Below are 18,943 nucleotides of genomic sequence, written 5' to 3' on the forward strand. Positions count from 1 at the left end.
AATTAGAAATCCGGGAGCCGGGGGCAGCGCTGGCAGGAGGGGGCGGGGGAGCCGCCTGCACCGTGTGGGGCGCTCCCACGGCCCGGCGGGGAAGCTGAGTGCGACGCGTGGGGTCTGGGTTCGCTCTGCGCGTCACGGCGTTTCCCCTGGCCTGCGGTAACCCCGGGGTGTGCCTCAGTTTCCCTGGGCCCTGCATTGCTGTCTAGATGGGGACGGGGGATCGCGAGCCATCGTCTAGACCGGGGTCGGTACCTTCCACGAGTGGCGTGGCCCAGCCCGTGTGGCTCTCCTGGGCGGGGGGGGGGAGGGGCTGCTTGGTCTCCTGCCCTGGGCTCCCAGGCGGGGGAGGCGGGGGCGCTGCTCCTGTGTCCCGCCGCCCTGGGGGGCAGGGTGGAGAAGGCAGCGCGCCAGCTCCAGTCTTTCTGGGGGCACGATGCTGGATCGCCAGCGCACTGCCCGTTGCAGGGGGAGGGGTCATTGCGTGTGCCAGTGAAAATCGCCTTGCGTGCCGCTTTTGACACGCGTGCCGGACCTGGCCGACCCCTGATGTAGACAATAGGCAGGCGTGCTGCAACCTGAGCCGGGGAGCGGGCTGTGACCAAGAGACGCCTTTGGCCTGGGGAAACTGAGGCACACAGGGGCTGACTGCAGGCCAGTAGCAATCGCACGCAACAGAGCCACAGAGAGCGAACACGGACCCCGCGGCCTCGCTCCGAGCTGGGGGGGCTCAAGACCCAACGTTTGCCGGGGGGGGGGTCTGAGGCTGGCTATGGACGTCTGGAGCCCAGCTCCCCTCCCCTACTCAGGGGCTGAGCCAGCGAGAGGGACGGAGGGGGGGCAGGCCCAGAGGAGCCAGCCCCCTGTGCCGCAGGGCCCAGGAATGGGTGCCCGGGCCGGGCTGTGGCCGTAGCGTGGCACCGGATCGTTCCTCTGTGGTGGGACGGGAAGTCGGGGCCACTGATCACGGAGCGACCTTGGGCACCCCCCCACTGCGCCTGGGCCCCTCGTAAATATCACGCGCCAGACACCGGCCAGGCAGCCTCCTGCCACCTGCCTGGGGCTGAGCAGCCGCTTCCTCCACCGTGTGGCCTTCACGCTGGGCCCCGCCCCAGAGGTGGCTGCATCTCAGCGCCACGTGGGGGGCCCCTTGGCTAAATGGTTGCCAGCCTCCCCCTGCCGCTCCCACCCCTTTGGGGGGCTGCGTCCCGGGGCCGGGGGAAGCAGCGCCTCCGGGCGTGACCCACAGAGGCCTCGGGGAGGGGCGGCCTGATGGACGCTGAGCCGCCTTCCTGTAACCCTGCACCCCCCCGCAGATGAGGGACGTCCAGAACGAACACCTGACCCGCTTCATCGGCGCCTGCACGGACCCCCCGAACATCTGCATCCTGACGGAGTACTGCCCCCGCGGGAGCCTCCAGGTGCCCGGGCGGGGGACGTGGGGCTGGGAGCCAGGGCTCCTGGGTTCTCTCTCGGGGAGGGCCAGTCCTCCCTGGGCGCCCCCCTTCCTGGGCTAGCACCCCCCGCACTCCCCCGCTCCCTCTGCAGAGCAGTGAGCAGGCCGCATGGCGGCAGGGGGCGGGGGCTGAATTAAAACAGGGGAAGTGGCAGGGTCCCCCCAGGGCTCAGGACCTGCTAGCGAGGGCTGTGGGGGCTGTGGGATGATTACGGGGAGCCCTCCCCGCCCGCGCCCTCTGCACCCACCGGCCGGCCCCGCCCGCGCCCTCTGCACCCACCGGCCGGCCCCGCCCGCGCCCTCTGCACCCGCCGGCCCGGCCCCGCCCGCGCCCTCTGCACCCTCAGGCCTGGCCTCGCCCACGCCCTCTGCACCCTCAGGCCTGGCCTCGCCCGCACCCTCTGCACCCGCCGGCCGGCCCCGCCCACGCCCTCTGCACCCGCCGGCCGGCCCCGCCCGCGCCCTCTGCACCCACCGGCCAGCCCCGCCCGCGCCCTCTGCACCCTCAGGCCTGGCCTCGCCCACGCCCTCTGCACCCGCAGGCCTGGCCTCGCCCACGCCCTCTGCACCCGCCGGCCGGCCCCGCCCGCACCCTCTGCACCTACCGGCCCGGCCCCGCCCACGCCCTCTGCACCCTCAGGCCTGGCCTCGCCCACGCCCTCTGCACCCGCCGGCCGGCCCCGCCCGCACCCTCTGCACCCACCGGCCCGGCCCCGCCCGCACCCTCTGCACCCGCCGGCCGGCCCCGCCCGCATCCTCTGCACCCACCGGCCCGGCCCCACCCACGCCCTCTGCACCCTCAGGCCTGGCCTCGCCCACGCCCTCTGCACCCTCAGGCCTGGCCTCGCCCACGCCCTCTGCACCCGCCGGCCGGCCCCGCCCACGCCCTCTGCACCCTCAGGCCTGGCCTCGCCCACACGCCCTCTGCACCCGCCGGCCGGCCCCGCCCGCGCCCTCTGCACCCTCAGGCCTGGCCTCGCCCACGCCCTCTGCACCCACCGGCCGGCCCCGCCCGCGCCCTCTGCACCCTCAGGCCTGGCCTCGCCCACGCCCTCTGCACCCGCCGGCCGGCCCTGCCCGCACCCTCTGCACCCACCGGCCGGCCCCGCCCGCGCCCTCTGCACCCTCAGGCCTGGCCTCGCCCACACGCCCTCTGCACCTGCAGCATCTCTGCAGCCCAGAGTGAAAGGCCCCCGTGGGTCCCAGCCACCTGGGCCCTGGACACATGCTCCCTTATGTGCCCACTGTCTGGTCACCAAAGAGCTGCCAGACCCCTGCGGGGACAGTGACCCCCGCCGGCCTGCACAGGGATCGCCTCACGGCCAGGCCACGTCCGTGCGTGCCACGGGCACTTTGCACCCGCGCAGCCCCCGGGCCGGTCCCGGCTGCACGTGGCCTGGCTCCGTGCCCTGTCCCCACCAGCCAGGCGTGGTCTGGTGCCCACCCCCACCCCACTGCCAGCAGGGACCCGTGCCGCCGTGGGGGGAGCTGGCGGGCAGAAGGGGCTGCTGGCCCTGGGGGAGGCTCCCGAAGGACTCAGGGTCCTAGACGGGGGAGAAGGGGGGCTCTGGCCGCTCTGCTGGGGGAGGGGAAGTAGCTCACTCCACCCCCTCCCGTGTTTCTGCCCATCCCCCCAGGACATCCTGGAGAACGAGAACATCACGCTGGACTGGATGTTCCGGTACTCGCTCACCAACGACATCGTTAAGGTAATGGGCGGGCTCCCTCTGTGCCCCCACCTGGCTCCCCGACCCCCTCCCCTGCAGAGCCTGGCCCCCTCAACTCCCTGCACCTGCCCGTCCCTTGCCTTCTGTCGCCGAGGGGTGGAGAGTCACCAGCCCAGCCCCCCACCTGCAGTCAGTGTTAGAGTGCCCAGGGGAACCAAAACGTGCGTGCACGCGCACACACACACGCACACGCACACGCACACACACACACACGCACGCACGCACACACACACACGCGCACACACACACGCGCGCGCACGCACGCACGCACGCACACACACACACACACACACAGTGTTACCATGCCCAGGGAAACCGAGGCGCGCACACACACACACACACACACACAGTGTTACAGTGCCCAGGAAAGCTGAGGCACACACACAGTGTTACCATGCCCAGGGAAACTGAGGCGCGCACACACACACACAGTGTTACAGGGCCCAGGGAAACTGAGGCACACACACAGTGTTACCATGCCCAGGGAAACCGAGGCGCGCACACACACACACACACACACACAGTGTTACAGTGCCCAGGAAAGCTGAGGCACACACACAGTGTTACCATGCCCAGGGAAACTGAGGCGCGCACACACACACACAGTGTTACAGGGCCCAGGGAAACTGAGGCACACACACAGTGTTACCATGCCCAGGGAAACTGAGGCGCGCACACACACACACAGTGTTACAGGGCCCAGGGAAACTGAGGCACACACACAGTGTTACCATGCCCAGGGAAACTGAGGCGCGCACACACACACGCAATGTTACAGTGCCCAGGGAAACCGAGGCGCGCGCGCGCACACACACACACACACACAGTGTTACAGTGCCCAGGGAAACTGAGGCACACACAGTGTTACCATGCCCAGGGAAACTGAGGCACGCACACACACACGCAATGTTACAGTGCCCAGGGAAACCGAGGCGCGCGCACTCACACACACACACACACACAGTGTTACAGTGCGCAGGGAAACTGAGGCACACATACAGTGTTACCATGCCCAGGGAAACTGAGGCGCGCGCGCGTACACACACACGCAGTGTTACAGTGCCCAGGGAAACTGAGGCACACACACAGTGTTACTATACCCAGGGAAACTGAGGCGCACGCAGACACACGCAGTGTTACAGTGCCCAGGGAAACCGAGGTACACACACACTGTTACTACAGGCCAGTAGCAATCGCGTGGGACAGAGCAAGCGAAGAGAGCGCATCCGACCCCCCGGCGTCCCGCGCTCTGCGGCCCCCGCTGCTCCCTGGCCAGGCCTGCCTGGGGTCCGGCCCTCGCTGCAGAAGGCCCCGGGCTGAGGCCTCCCCCTTTGCGCTGCTGTGCCCCAGGGGATGCTGTTCCTGCACAACGGGGTGATCGTCTCCCACGGCAACCTCAAGTCCTCCAACTGCGTGGTGGACAGTCGCTTCGTGCTCAAGATCACGGACTATGGGCTGGAGAGCTTCCGCGCGGCCCCCGACGCCGACGAGTCCCACGCGCTCTTCGCCAGTGAGCCCCCAGGCCCGGCTGTGCCCGGCTCACGCGGCCCTCGGCCGCAGCCCCCCAGGTCCAGCCCCGGCTGCCCCAGTCCCCCCGGCCCTCACTGGCCCCCCATCCCAGAGCCCCTTTCCAGGCTGTGCCATGACCCCCCATCCCCCACCAGGCCAACCACAGCAATGGGACCAGCCGGCGGGGCTCTCCCTCGGACACGTGACCAGCGCGGGCTCCAGGCCACGTCGGGGGCTGCCCCTGGGCTGGGGGGTGGCCCTGCAGCTCGGAGCCAGGCCCTCCCTCGCCCAGGCTGGCTGGAGGGCCCAGGCGGGTGCCCAGAATGCAGCAGGGCAGCCATGCCAGCCTGGTCGTGCCCCTCCTGCCCCTGGGCCGACCCTGCCCCCCTGACCCTGCCCCCCGCCCCCTGCCCTCCTGTCCCTGGGCTCAGCCCGGCGCCCCCTGTCCCACTGACCCTGCCCCCCACCCCCTGCCCTCCTGTCCCTGGGCCGACCCTGTCCCACTGACCCTGCCCCCCACCCCCTGCCCTCCTGTCCCTGGGCTCAGCCCGGCGCCCCCTGTCCCACTGACCCTGCACCCCCACCCCCTGCCCTCCTGTCCCTGGGCTCAGCCCGGCGCCCCCTGTCCCACTGACCCTGCACCCCCACCCCCTGCCCTCCTGTCCCTGGGCTCAGCCCGGCGCCCCCTGTCCCACTGACCCTGCCCCCCACCCCCTGCCCTCCTGTCCCTGGGCTCAGCCCGGCGCCCCCTGTCCCACTGACCCTGCCCCCCACCCTCTGCCCTCCTGTCCCTGGGCTCAGCCCGGCGCCCCCTGTCCCACTGACCCTGCACCCCCACCCCCTGCCCTCCTGTCCCTGGGCTCAGCCCGGCGCCCCCTGCCCAGCTGACCCTGCCCCCCACCCCGCAGAGAAGCTGTGGACGGCGCCCGAGCTGCTGCGCATGGAGGTTCCCCTGGCCCAGGGCACGCAGAAGGGCGACGTGTACAGCTTTGGGATCATCCTGCAGGAGATCGCCCTGCGCAACGGGGTCTTCTACGTGGAGGGGCTGGACCTGAGCCCCAAAGGTGAGGGGGGCAGTGAGCCCTGCGTGGGGGGCTGGGGCCCTGGGAGAGCGGGTGACCCCCCCCCCGGGGCCGTGTGCTGGGAGAGGCGTCTCCGTGGGGCCGGACCTGGATCCTTTCTGGGCTCGGCCCCCCGGGGAGCCCGTCTTGTGGGCACATTGGGGGGCCCCCGGGGCTCAAGCCAGCAGGGCAGGGATGACGCAGGCCTGGGGGTCTCAGCCCTGGCCCCTGGGGGGCCCCGAGGGGCGGCTACGTGGGCCTGGGCCTGCTGCTCACCCCCGCCCCCGCGCAGAGATCATCGAGCGGGTGAAGAGCGCCGAGCGCCCCCCCTTCCGGCCCTCCGTGAGCCTGGCCTGCCACATCGAGGAGCTGGGGCAGCTCATGCAGCACTGCTGGGCCGAGGACGCGCAGGAGCGGCCCGACTTCAACCACATCAAGATCCTGCTCCGCAAGTTCAACAGGCGAGCGCCCGGCCCCGCCCTGGCCCCCCCGTCTGTCCTGGCCCCCCCCGGGTCCCCGGTTCCCCCGCCCTGGCCCCCCGTCTGTCCTGGCCCCCCCCGGGTCCCCGGTTCCCCCGCCCTGGCCCCCCGTCTGTCCTGGCCCCCCCCGGGTCCCCGGTTCCCCCGCCCTGGCCCCCCGTCCCCCCTCCCCGGGTCCCCGGTTCCCCCGCCCTGGCCCCCCGTCTGTCCTGGCCCCCCCCGGGTCCCCGGTTCCCCCGCCCTGGCCCCCCCCCCTGTCCCCCGCCCTGGCCCCCCTCCCCCCCTCCCGGGTTCCCCCGCCCTGGCCCCCCGTCTGTCCCCCCCATCCCCCCCCCGCCCTGGCCCCCCGTCTGTCCTGGCCCCCCCCCGGGTCCCCGGTTCCCCCGCCCTGGCCCCCCGTCTGTCCTGGCCCCCCCCGGGTCCCCGGCCCCCCCCGGCCCCCCTGGCCCCCCCCCGGGTCCCCGGTTCCCCCGCCCTGGCCCCCCGTCCCCGGTCCCCCCCGTCCCCCCCCCGCCCCCCTCCCGGGTCCCCGGTTCCCCCGCCCTGGCCCCCCTCCCCCCCCCCTCCCGGGTCCCTGTTCCTCCCCCGGCCCCCCCCTCCCGGGCCCCCCTCCCTGTTCCCCCCCGTCCCCCGTCTGTCCCAGCCCCCTGTTCCCCTGCCATGTCCCCCCCCAGCCCCCTCCCCTGCCCCCTGTCCCCCCCCCAGTCCCCCCCCGGTCCCCCTCCCCCCCCGCCCTGTGCCCCCCCCCCGTCTGTCCCCCCCGGCCCCCCCCCCGGTCTCCTGTTCCCCCACCGTGTCCCCCACGCCTGTCCCGGCCCCCCCGCCTCCCGGGTCCCCTGTTCCCCCGCCATGTCCCCCCCATCTGTCCCGGCCCCCCCAACCTCCCAGGTACCCTGTTCCCCCGCCATGTCCCCCCCGCCTCCCCGGTCCCCTGTTCCCCCGCCATGTCCCCCCCTGTCTGTCCTGGCCCCCGACTCCCCGGTCCCCTGTTCCCCCGCCATGTCCCCCCCCCCGTCTGTCCTGGGCCATCCAACCTCCCCAGTCTCCTGTCATGTCCCTCCATGTCTGTCCCAAGCCCCCCAGCCCCTCTGGCCCCCAACCTCCCCAGCCCTCTAAAACGCTTCCCCATCTACCCAGCCCCTCCAGCTCTCATCACGTCCCCCCCCCGCCCCAGCCCAAGGGCACCTCCCCATGTCACGAGGCCCCTCAAATCTGCCGCATCCTCCCCCTCCTGGCCTGGTTGCTCTATGGCATCCCTGGCCGGGCCCCACAGCGCCTGGGGGGCTGAGCCGGCTGGGGGGGGCAGGGCAGGGCCCCCCGGGCGGCGTCCTCACGGCGTCCTTGCAGGGAGAACAGCAGCAACATCCTGGACAACCTGCTGACGCGCATGGAGCAGTACGCCAACAACCTGGAGGAGCTGGTGGAGGAGCGGACCCAGGCCTACCTGGAGGAGAAGCGCAAAGCCGAGGCCCTGCTCTACCAGATCCTGCCCCAGTGAGTGCCGGCCCCACGGGCGCCCCTCGGCTGCCCCCCCGCACCTGCCGGGCTCAGCCCGATCCCCCCGCCCCTCGGACCTGCTCCCCCTGGGGTCCCCCCGCCCCTCGGCCCCTGCTCCCCCCGGGGTCCCCCCGCCCCTCGGCCCTGCTCCCCCTGGGGTCCCCCGCCCTTCGGCCCTGCTCCCCCCGGGATCCCCCCGCCCCTCGGCCCTGCTCCCCCTGGGGTCCCCCCGCCCTTCGGCCCTGCTCCCCCCGGGATCCCCCCGCCCCTCGGCCCTGCTCCCCCTGGGGTCCCCCGCCCTTCGGCCCTGCTCCCCCCGGGATCCCCCCGCCCCTCGGCCCTGCTCCCCCTGGGGTCCCCCCGCCCCTCGGCCCTGCTCCCCCCGGGGTCCCCCCGCCCCTCGGCTCCACGGGTGCCCCTCGGCTGCCCCCCCGCACCTGCCGGGCTCAGCCCGATCCCCCCGCCCCTCGGCCCTGCTCCCCCCGGGGTCCCCCGCCCCTCGGCCCCTGCTCCCCCCGGGGTCCCCCGCTCCTCGGCCCTGCTCCCCCCGGGGTCCCCCCGCCCCTCGGCCCCACGGGCGCCCCTCGGCTGCCCCCCCGCACCTGCCGGGCTCAGCCCGATCCCCCCGCCCCTCGGCCCTGCTCCCCCTGGGGTCCCCTGCCCCTCGGCCCCTGCTCCCCCTGGGGTCCCCCGCCCCTCGGCCCTGCTCCCCCTGGGGTCCCCTGCCCCTCGGCCCCTGCTCCCCCTGGGGTCCCCCGCCCCTCGGCCCTGCTCCCCCTGGGGTCCCCCCGTCCCTCGGCCCCTGCTCCCCCCGGGGTCCCCCGCCCCTCGGCCCTGCTCCCCCCGGGGTCCCCCGCCCCTCGGCCCTGCTCCCCCTGGGGTCCCCCGCCCCTCGGCCCCTGCTCCCCCTGGGGTCCCCCGCCCCTCGGCCCTGCTCCCCCTGGGGTCCCCCGCCCTTCGGCCCCTGCTCCCCCCGGGGTCCCCCGCCCTTCGGCCCCTGCTCCCCCCGGGGTCCCCCCCCGCCCCTGCTCCCCCCGGGATCCCCCGCCCCTCGGCCCCTGCTCCCCCTGGGGTCCCCCCGCCCCTCGGCCCCTGCTCCCCCCGGGGTCCCCCGCCCTTCGGCCCTGCTCCCCCCGGGGTCCCCCGCCCCTCGGCCCCTGCTCCCCCCGGGGTCCCCCGCCCCTCGGCCCCTGCTCCCCCTGGGGTCCCCCCGCCCCTCGGCCCTGCTCCCCCCGGGGTCCCCCGCCCCTCGGCCCTGCTCCCCCTGGGGTCCCCCGCCCTTCGGCCCTGCTCCCCCCGGGGTCCCCCGCCCCTCGGCCCCTGCTCCCCCTGGGGTCCCCCGCTCCTCGGCCCTGCTCCCCCCGGGGTCCCCCGCCCCTCGGCCCCTGCTCCCCCCGGGTCCCCCGCTCCTCGGCCCTGCTCCCCCCGGGGTCCCCCCGCCCCTCGGCCCCACGGGCGCCCCTCGGCTGCCCCCCCGCACCTGCCGGGCTCAGCCCGATCCCCCCGCCCTTCGGCCCCTGCTCCCCCCGGGGTCCCCCGCCCCTCGGCCCCTGCTCCCCCTGGGGTCCCCCGCTCCTCGGCCCCTGCTCCCCCTGGGGTCCCCTGCCCCTCGGCCCTGCTCCCCCCGGGGTCCCCCGCCCCTCGGCCCCTGCTCCCCCCTGGGGTCCCCCGCTCCTCGGCCCCTGCTCCCCCTGGGGTCCCCCGCCCCTCGGCCCTGCTCCCCCCGGGGTCCCCCGCTCCTCGGCCCCTGCTCCCCCCGGGGTCCCCCGCTCCTCGGCCCCTGCTCCCCCTGGGGTCCCCTGCCCCTCGGCCCTGCTCCCCCCGGGGTCCCCCGCCCCTCGGCCCTGCTCCCCCCGGGGTCCCCCGCCCCTCGGCCCTGCTCCCCCCGGGGTCCCCCGCCCCTCGGCCCTGCTCCCCCCGGGGTCCCCCCGCCCCTCGGCCCCACGGGCGCCCCTCGGCTGCCCCCCCGCACCTGCCGGGCTCAGCCCGATCCCCCCGCCCCTCGGCCCCTGCTCCCCCCGGGGTCCCCCGCCCCTCGGCCCTGCTCCCCCTGGGGTCTCCCGCCCCTCGGCCCTGCTCCCCCTGGGGTCCCCTGCCCCTCGGCCCCTGCTCCCCCTGGGGTCCCCCGCCCCTCGGCCCTGCTCCCCCTGGGGTCCCCCCGCCCCTCGGCCCTGCTCCCCCGGGGTCCCCTGCCCCTCGGCCCCTGCTCCCCCTGGGGTCCCCCGCCCCTCGGCCCCTGCTCCCCCTGGGGTCCCCCGCCCCTCGGCCCTGCTCCCCATGGGGTCCCCCCGCCCCTCGGCCCTGCTCCCCCCGGGGTCCCCTCGGCCCTGCTCCCCCCGGGGTCCCCCGCCCCTCGGCCCCTGCTCCCCCTGGGGTCCCCCGCCCCTCGGCCCCTGCTCCCCCCGGGGTCCCCCCGCCCCTCGGCCCTGCTCCCCCCGGGGTCCCCCGCCCCTTGGCCCCCTGCTCCCCATGGGGTCCCCCCGCCCCTCGGCCCTGCTCCCCCCGGGGTTCCCCCGCCCCTCGGCTCTGCTCCCCCTGGGGTCCCCCCGCCCCTCGGCCCCCTGCTCCCCCCGGCCCCTGGGGTCCCCCCGCCCCTCGGCCCTGTTCCCCCTGGGATCCCCCCACTCCTTGGCCCCCTGCTCCCTCTGGGGTCCCCCCACTCCTCAGCCCCCTGCTCCCCCGGCCCCCGGGGTCCCCCTGCTCCTCAGCCCCCTGCTCCCTCCTGGCCCCTGGGGTCCCCCCACTCCTGCCGCTCCTCTCACCCACCCCCTCTTCCTGTCTCCAGCTCCGTGGCGGAGCAGCTGAAGCGCGGGGAGACGGTGCAGGCCGAGGCCTTCGACAGCGTCACCATCTACTTCAGCGACATCGTGGGGTTCACGGCCCTGTCTGCGGAGAGCACCCCCATGCAGGTAGCGGGGGCGGGGTGAGAGCGGCCCCCCCATGCAGGTAGCGGGGGCGGGGTGAGAGCGGCCCCCCCATGCAGGTAGCGGGGGCGGGGTGAGAGCGGCCCCCCATGCAGGTAGCGGGGGCGGGGTGAGAGCGGCTCCCCATGCAGGTAGCGGGGGCGGGGTGAGAGCGGCCCCCCCATGCAGGTAGCGGGGGCGGGGTGAGAGCGACCCCCCCATGCAGGTAGCGGGGGCGGGGTGAGAGCGGCTCCCCATGCAGGTAGCGGGGGCGGGGTTAGAGCGGCTCCCCATGCAGGTAGCGGGGGCGGGGTGAGAGCGGCCCCCCATGCAGGTAGCGGGGGCGGGGTGAGAGCGGCCCCCCATGCAGGTAGCGGGGGCGGGGTGAGAGCGGCCCCCCCATGCAGGTAGCGGGGGCGGGGTGAGAGCGGCCCCCCATACAGGTAGCGGGGGCGGGGTGAGAGCGACCCCCCCCATGCAGGTAGCGGGGGCGGGGTGAGAGCGGGCCCCCCATGCAGGTAGCGGGGGCGGGGTGAGAGCGGGCCCCCCATGCAGGTAGCGGGGGCGGGGTGAGAGCGGCCCCCCCCATGCAGGTAGCGGGGGCGGGGTGAGAGCGGCCCCCCATGCAGGTAGCGGGGGCGGGGTGAGAGCGGCCCCCCCATGCAGGTAGCGGGGGCGGGGTGGAGGGAGCAGGGGCCCCGGGGCTGGGGCAGGAGAGGCGGGAGCACTCACTGCCCGGGCGGGGGGTCCAGCCAGGCCGGCCCCTGGCCGCTCACCCCGGCCGCTGCCTTGCAGGTTGTGACGTTGCTGAACGACCTGTACACCTGCTTCGACGCCATCATCGACAACTTCGACGTCTACAAGGTGAGCTGGGCCGGGGGGTCTGGCTGCTGCCTGGCCTGGGACGGACACAGGCCGGCTCCCTGCCCCGGACAGCGCCTGGCCCCCGGCCCGGGGAGACGCTGCTGGGCTGGGTCGGCCCGGCCGTGAAACGCCCCCAGACTCTGCCAGCCGGACCTGCCCTGCCAGCCCTTCAGCTCCGCGCTCGGCTCCGCCCTACGGCCACCTCCCTCTGTCGGCCTCCGGAGCTCTCTCGCTCTCCATGCCGAGCCCGGGAACGGGGGAGCGGCCTGGCCCAGGCTCCAGGCTCCGGGCACCGGGAGGACGGGGCAATTCTGGGGCTAAGGGCAAGTTTCCTCCGGAGCCGGTCAGCAGACGCAGCTCGTGGCCCGAGGCCGGAGGATGGGTGTTAGCAGAGTGCAATGCCTGAGGCTCCTGGCCAGCTGAACATGCCTGGGCAGAGGCATGTGCATACACACAAGGGTCCGGGCACACGTGCAAGGGCACATGTACACGTGCGAGGGAGTGTGCACATAGAATCATAGAATCATAGAATCATAGAATAATAGGACTGGAAGGGACCTCGAGAGGTCATCGAGTCCAGCCCCCCACCCCACATGTACAAGGGCATGCACACAAATGCAAGGGGTGCACACTTGTGCAAGGGCACATGCAAGGGAATGCACACATGCCAGGGTGTGGGCACACGTGCAAGGGCACACTCATGTGCAAGGGTGCAAGAGCGTGGGCACACGTGCAAGGGAATGCACACGTGCAAGAGTGTGGGCACACGTGCAAGGGAATGCACACGTGCAAGAGCGTGGGCACACGTGCAAGGGAATGCACACGTGCAAGAGCGTGGGCACACGTGCAAGGGCACGGGCGCACACAGACTGTGGAGGGGCACCCCCCATTCTGCTCTGGGCTCAGGCCGCCCAAGGCCTGCAGTGAGCGGAGGGGGACGGTGCCTGCAACCAGGGCGGTGCTCCCCCCAGGTGGAGACGATCGGTGACGCCTACATGGTGGTGTCGGGGCTGCCCGTGCGCAACGGCAAGCTGCACGCCTGCGAGGTGGCCCGCATGTCCCTGGCCTTGCTCGACGCCGTGCGCACCTTCCGGATCCGCCACCGGCCCGACCAGCAGCTCAAGCTGCGCGTCGGCATCCACAGCGGTGAGCCCCGGGGCCGGTGGGGGGCCCTGGGCGGAGGCCGCCCCCCCACGGGACAGCAGCCGTGCCAAGGACCTGTCGTGCTCTGACCCTAAACGGACGGGGAGCCAGGGGGCTGGGTTCTCTCCCGGGTCCCGAAGGGGAGCAGACCCCAATGGGTAGAGCAGGGGGGTGGGGAGCCAGGGGGCTGGGTTCTCTCCCAGGTCCCGAAGGGGAGCAGACCCCAATGGGTAGAGCAGGGGGGTGGGGAGCCAGGGGGATGGGTTCTCTCCCGGGTCCCGAAGGGGAGCAGACCCCAATGGGTAGAGCAGGGGGGTGGGGAGCCAGGGGGCTGGGTTCTCTCCCAGGTCCCGAAGGGGAGCAGACCCCAATGGGTAGAGCAGGGGGGTGGGGAGCCAGGGGGATGGGTTCTCTCCCGGGTCCCGAAGGGGAGCAGACCCCAATGGGTAGAGCAGGGGGGTGGGGAGCCAGGGGGCTGGGTTCTCTCCCAGGTCCCGAAGGGGAGCAGACCCCAATGGGTAGAGCAGGGGGGTGGGGAGCCAGGACTCCTGGGTTCTCTCCCGGGTCCCGAAGGGGAGCAGACCCCAATGGGTAGAGCGGGGGGGGGGGGGAGCCAGGGGGCTGGGTTCTCTCCCAGGTCCCGAAGGGGAGCAGACCCTAATGGGTAGAGCGGGGGGGGGGGGGAGCCAGGGGGCTGGGTTCTCTCCCAGGTCCCGAAGGGGAGCAGACCCTAATGGGTAGAGCAGGGGGTGGGGAGCCAGGACTCCTGGGTTCTCTCCCGGGTCCCAAAGGGGAGCAGACCCCAATGGATAGAGCAGGGGGGTGGGGAGCCAGGACTCCTGGGTTCCATTCCTGGCTCCATCACTAGCTGGCTGGGAGACCTTTGGTGTTGCCCGGGCGCTTGTGCGGCTGCCCTCAGCGAGATTCCAAGGCAGCCCAGCCCCCAGCTAGGTTTGGGTTTCTGTGGGTGGTGCACATTCCCCCATGCCTTGGTGCACATACAATTTATTCCGCACCTGGATGGGAACGATCCGAAGGGACATCGGTGACCTGACCTTCCCTGCCCCCCTGGTGGCTGCTGACTGGTTTGTTGGAGCGTGTGGGGTCTGGGCAGGAGAGGGGGAGTTCTAGGGGGGCAGGGGGCCAGGCGAGCCTGGGTGCAGTTGTGGGGCGGTGCCTGATGCTCTCTGTGCCTCCTGTCCCAGGCCCGGTCTGCGCTGGGGTGGTCGGGCTGAAGATGCCTCGTTACTGCCTCTTTGGGGACACGGTGAACACGGCCTCCCGGATGGAATCCAACGGGGAAGGTAAAGGGGCCGGGCCGGTGCATGGGGAGCGGGGCTCCCTGTGGGGCGGGGTCCCCACAACACCCACGGCCCCGTGTCTGGTTCCAGCCCTGAAGATCCACCTGTCGTCGGCCACCAAGAGCGCCCTGGAGGAGGTCGGCTGCTTCGAGCTGGAGCTGCGCGGGGACGTGGAGATGAAGGTGACGGCGCACGGCCCCCCCACCCCCCGGCGCCCCACCTCTGGCGATGTCGCCCTGGAGACCTCGGCCTGCACGCTGCTGGCTGCCCCCCCGGGCACGGCTGCCCTTCCCCCTTGGCCTGCCCCGCCCCACGTCCCCAGCGTGGGCGTTGTCCAGCCTGCACCCCCAGCCCCGCCTGTACCCCCAGCCCCGCCCAGCCTGCACCCCCAGCCCCGCCTGCACCCCCAACCCCGCCTGTACCCCCAGCCCAGCCCCGCCTGCACCCCCAGCCCCGCCTGTACCCCCAGCCCCACCTGCACCCCCAGCCCAGCCCCGCCTGCACCCCCAGCCCCGCCCCGCCTGCACCCCCAGCCCCGCCTGTACCCCCAGCCCCGCCTGCACCCCCAGCCCAGCCCCGCCTGTACCCTCAGCCCCGCCTGTTCCCCCAGCCCCGCCCCGCCTGCACCCCCAGCCCCGCCTGCACCCCCAGCCCAGCCCCGCCCCGCCTGCACCCCCAGCCCCGTCTGCACCCCCAGCCCAGCCTGTATCCCCAGCCCCACCTGCACCCCCAGCCCTGCCTGCACCCCCAGTCAGCCCAGCCTGTATCCCCAGCCCCGTCTGCACCCCCAGCCCAGCCTGCACCCCCAGCCCAGCCTGTATCCTCAGCCCCGCCTGTACCCCCAGCCCAGCCTGTATCCCCAGCCCCGCCTGCACCCCCAGCCCTGCCTGCACCCCCAGCCCAGCCCCGCCTGTACCCCTAGCCCTGCCTTTACCCCCAGCCCTGCCTGCACCCCCAGCCCCGCCTGCACCCCCAGCCCTGCCTGCACCCCCAGCCCAGCCCCGCCTGTACCCCTAGCCCTGCCTTTACCCCCAGCCCAGCCTGCACCCAGCCTGCACCCCCAGCCCAGCCCCGCCTGCCCGGGGCCCTGCCTGTGGGGAGCACCCGAGGCCTCGCTGAGCTTGTTCTCCTCCCGCAGGGCAAGGGCAAGATGCGGACGTACTGGCTGCTGGGCGAGCGCGTGAGCAGCACGCGGGGCTGACCTGCCCCCGCCGCTGGACTCTCCTGTTCCGCCTCCTCCGGCCCGGCCACACGCGGGCTCCTAGCGCCCCCCTCTGCCGCCAAGCCACTTGGACTGAGCGCTGGGGGTGCCCCTGCAGCAGCGCCCTGGCCTGGGGCTCACCAGGAGTCCTGAGCTGAACCACTGGCCGGTCCCCTCTCCCAGCCCTGAGCCCCCCTCTCGCCACCCCGGACCCAGAGTCACATCCCACCCCAGCAAGCCTGGGGCCCCACGGGTGGGAGGGAGCCACAGGCCAGGGCAGGAGCTGGGGCTGCCCCCTCCCACAGTGGGGGAGCTCACGGGGGTGGGCATTGCCCCTCCCCCACACGGGGGGCTCACGGGGGGGGGCATTGCCCCTCCCCCACACGGGGGGCTCACGGGGGGGGGCATTGCCCCTCCCCCACACGGGGGGCTCACGGGGGGGGGCATTGCCCCTCCCCCACACGGGGGGCTCACGGGGGGGGGCATTGTGGCCCCTCATCGCAGCTCTCTGGTTTGTAATAAAGCCTGTGTATATCGCCCGCAGTGACGGCTCCCTCGGGCCAGCCCCCTGGGGTGCCTGTTCCGGGAGCAGGGGGCTTGCGGGGCGCTCTGGGTGGTGGGGGGCTGCATGGACAGGGGTCCAGTTGGGATCCTGGGGGGAACTGCGGCCCAGCCCCCCAGCCCCAGCATCTCTCACCCCTACAGCAGCCTGTCCTTTGCAGCACTTTGAGGTGCGCCCCTGGGGTTCCCTGGCTCCGGCCCCCCGGGCACGGCTGGAGCCCCGGGTGTCTGCCAGGCCCAGGGGAGCTGGCTGGTTGCACTCGACAGACCCAGCTCCGTGGCTTCCCTTGCCCCCAGGCTGGCTGAGCCGGTCCCTCTGTCCTCTGGGCCACGGGCTGCTAGGAGGGGCCACCCTCCCTCTCGAGGATGGGGTACGAGGGAAGGTCCTTCCATGGACTGAGAACGGGTCACAAGGCAGGAAACGGGGCGGAAGGAAGGGTCGTTTTCCCAGTGCAGAGGGGTAGTTAACGGGGTCCCCCAGGGTCCGTCCTGGCACCCGTCGCATTCGACCGCTGGGTAAATGATCTGGAGAAGGGTAAACGGTGCGGGGGCACCATGGGCAGGCGATGCTGTCACGGCCCCTGGCCGGAAACCCCCGGGGCAAGACCCCCTCTCCAGTGCGGCACCCCCGTCTCAGGGAGCCCACTCCAGTGCAGTGACCCACTCTCGGGGGGCCCCTCTCCCCTGGGGGGTCCGCCCCTCCGCCTCCGGGACTGCACCTCTCATGGCCTCCAGCCGCCTGCCCCTGTTGTGAGCCCCCTCGGGGGTCCCCTCCCTCTGGCCCCCAGGGCCTCCCCTCCCAGCGGGCCTAGCGCAGCCTGTTCCCCAGCCCAGAGCGACTCCGGCCAGCACAGAACAGGGGGTCTATGGAGCTTTGGGCGCAGCAACGGATCCCTCAGGCCAGTCGGCCGGGGCCTCCGCCCGCACGTCAGCCTCCCTGCAGCCGGCTGAGTCCTGCCTGCTCCGCCCTCAGCCCCCGTCTCCCAGCAGAGCCCCCGGTACCCCCAGCCACAGCCCCTCCCCCGGCCATTGTCTCCTCCCCAGCTAACGGGGTCGCCTGGGCCCCTCTTCTCCTCTCCCTCTCCCCCCGTCCAATGTTCTCCCCTCGCCAGGACCATGACCAGGGGCCGGCTGACCCCAGGCTCCAGTTCTGGGCTGTTCTCTGCAACAACAAACTCCCCCCCTTTGTCACATTGAACCGGTGACATCCGAGGACTGAGCGCCCCCCTCTGCATGCAGCCCCCTTGAACCCCAAAACTCCACTTCCTCCCAGGTCCCAAACTGCTCCAGATAGGTCAGAGCAAAGCAGACTCCGAAGAGCTTCAAAAGGATCTCCCCGAACTACGTGACAGGGCAGCCCAATGGCAGATGAATTTGAATGCTGATCAATGCAGAGTTAAGTAACACGCATTGGAAAACACGATCCCAACCCCACATGCAGAATCAGAGGGACTAGCTGAGCCATAAACCCCTGAGAGAGAGATCCTGGAGTCACGGCGGAGTCCTCTGAACACGTCCCCTCGTGCGCAGCGGCAGGCAGGCAGCGTATTAGCAATCGGTAAGACGGGGCTCGGACAAGACGGAGAACATCCCAGTGCCGCTCCGTAGCTCCCTGGCCGCCCACAGCTTGAACGCTGCGTGCAGACGGGGTCGCCTCATCTCACAAAAGCTCTCGCGGCTTTGGAAGAAGTTCAGAGAAGGGCCCAAAGCTGAGGAGGGGTCTGGAACGGCTGCCGTGCGAGGGGAGACGAGGGAGCGGGGAGAGGCCAGAGGGCTATAAATCGTGCCGGGGGTGGGGAGGTGACTACACAGGAGTTCTTTACTCCTCAGAACACAAGAACGAGGGGCACCCAATGGACTCCACAGGCAGCAGGTTTAAAACAAACCAAAGGGAGTTTTACTTCCCACAACGCCCAGCCAACCTGTGGAACTCCTCGCCGGGGTTCAGGGACGAACTAGATCCATTCGTGGAGCTTCGGTCTGTCAATGGCTGTTGGCCAGGCGGGGCAGGGAGGGTGTCCCGGGCCTGTTTGCCAGAGGCTGGGAACGGGCGACAGGGCAGGGCTCGCTCGGATTCCCGGGTTTGGTGGCTCCCTGTGGGGCCCTGGCACTGGCTGTTCTTGGAGGACGGACACGGCTGGACCGGCCTTGGTCTGACCCCGTCTGGCTGCTTGGATGGCGGGGGCCCAGCAGGGCCGTGTCTGCGCTGCCAGGCTCTCTCGAATCGCTCCCGAAACACTGCTTGGAAATGAGCGAATTCCTCTGCGAGCGGGAGAGATGGCCAGTAGCCGGGGGGGCACGGTGGGCGCTCGCCTTGTGATGCCGCAGTGTGGGCGTGCCCTGGGACCCCTGCCCCTGCCTGCCGGGCCCTGCCCCCGTCCACGGCCGCGTCGGCCCCCCCATCCCGCCCTGCCGGGCCCTGCCCCCGTCCGTGTCGGCGCCCCCATCCCGCCCTGCCGGGCCCTGCCCCTGTCCGCGTCGGCGCCCCCATCCCGCCCTGCCGGGACCTGCCCCTGTCCGCGTCGGCGCCCCCATCCCGCCCTGCCGGGACCTGCCCCTGTCCGCGTCGGCGCCCCCATCCCGCCCTGCCGGGCCCTGCCCCTGTCCGCGTCGGCCCCCCCATCCCGCCCTGCCGGGACCTGCCCCTGTCCGCGTCGGCCCCCCCATCCCGCCCTGCCGGGACCTGCCCCTGTCCGCGTCGGCCCCCCCATCCCGCCCTGCCGGGCCCTGCCCCCGTCCACGGCCGCGTCGGCCCCCCCATCCCGCCCTGCCGGGCCCTGCCCCCGTCCGTGTCGGCGCCCCCATCCCGCCCTGCCGGGCCCTGCCCCTGTCCGTGTCGGCGCCCCCATCCCGCCCTGCCGGGACCTGCCCCTGTCCGCGTCGGCCCCCCCATCCCGCCCTGCCGGGACCTGCCCCTGTCCGCGTCGGCCCCCCCATCCCGCCCTGCCGGGCCCTGCCCCCGTCCGTGTCGGCGCCCCCATCCCGCCCTGCCGGGCCCTGCCCCTGTCCGCGTCGGCGCCCCCATCCCGCCCTGCCGGGCCCTGCCCCTGTCCGCGTCGGCCCCCCCATCCCGCCCTGCCGGGCCCTGCCCCTGTCCGCGTCGGCGCCCCCATCCCGCCCTGCCGGGCCCTGCCCCTGTCCGCGTCGGCCCCCCCAACCCGCCCTGCCGGGCCCTGCCCCTGTCCGTGTCGGCGCCCCCATCCCGCCCTGCCGGGCCCTGCCCCTGTCCGCGTCGGCGCCCCCA

The 18,943-nt window shown here is 73.4% G+C and overlaps 1 protein-coding gene across 4 annotated transcripts in view; it reads left to right on the forward strand.

The window, feature by feature from the left end:
- NPR1 (natriuretic peptide receptor 1) overlaps nt 1-15,681 on the forward strand; it is a 38,271-nt gene extending 22,590 nt beyond the window's left edge. For 3 of the 4 annotated variants that reach the window (XM_089772347.1, XM_089772346.1, XM_075906949.2), the window contains 12 exons: nt 1,314-1,418; nt 3,091-3,162; nt 4,531-4,690; nt 5,598-5,753; nt 6,043-6,211; nt 7,577-7,723; nt 10,512-10,635; nt 11,425-11,493; nt 12,465-12,639; nt 13,842-13,940; nt 14,028-14,119; nt 15,076-15,681. In XM_089772347.1, the coding sequence (XP_089628473.1) occupies nt 1,314-1,418; nt 3,091-3,162; nt 4,531-4,690; nt 5,598-5,753; nt 6,043-6,211; nt 7,577-7,723; nt 10,512-10,635; nt 11,425-11,493; nt 12,465-12,639; nt 13,842-13,940; nt 14,028-14,119; nt 15,076-15,138 (1,431 nt within the window). In that variant the 3' untranslated portion in view covers nt 15,139-15,681. Of the gene's footprint in view, nt 1-1,313; nt 1,419-3,090; nt 3,163-4,530; nt 4,749-5,597; nt 5,754-6,042; nt 6,212-7,576; nt 7,724-10,511; nt 10,636-11,424; nt 11,494-12,464; nt 12,640-13,841; nt 13,941-14,027; nt 14,120-15,075 lie in introns of those variants that run through there. The other variant, XM_089772348.1, reaches the window with a different exon arrangement.
- The last annotated feature ends 3,262 nt before the right edge of the window (nt 15,682-18,943 follow it).

This window comes from Pelodiscus sinensis, chromosome 22, assembly GCF_052426305.1.
Source record: "Pelodiscus sinensis isolate ZL-2025 chromosome 22, ASM5242630v1, whole genome shotgun sequence".
NCBI lineage: Eukaryota > Metazoa > Chordata > Testudines > Trionychidae > Pelodiscus > Pelodiscus sinensis.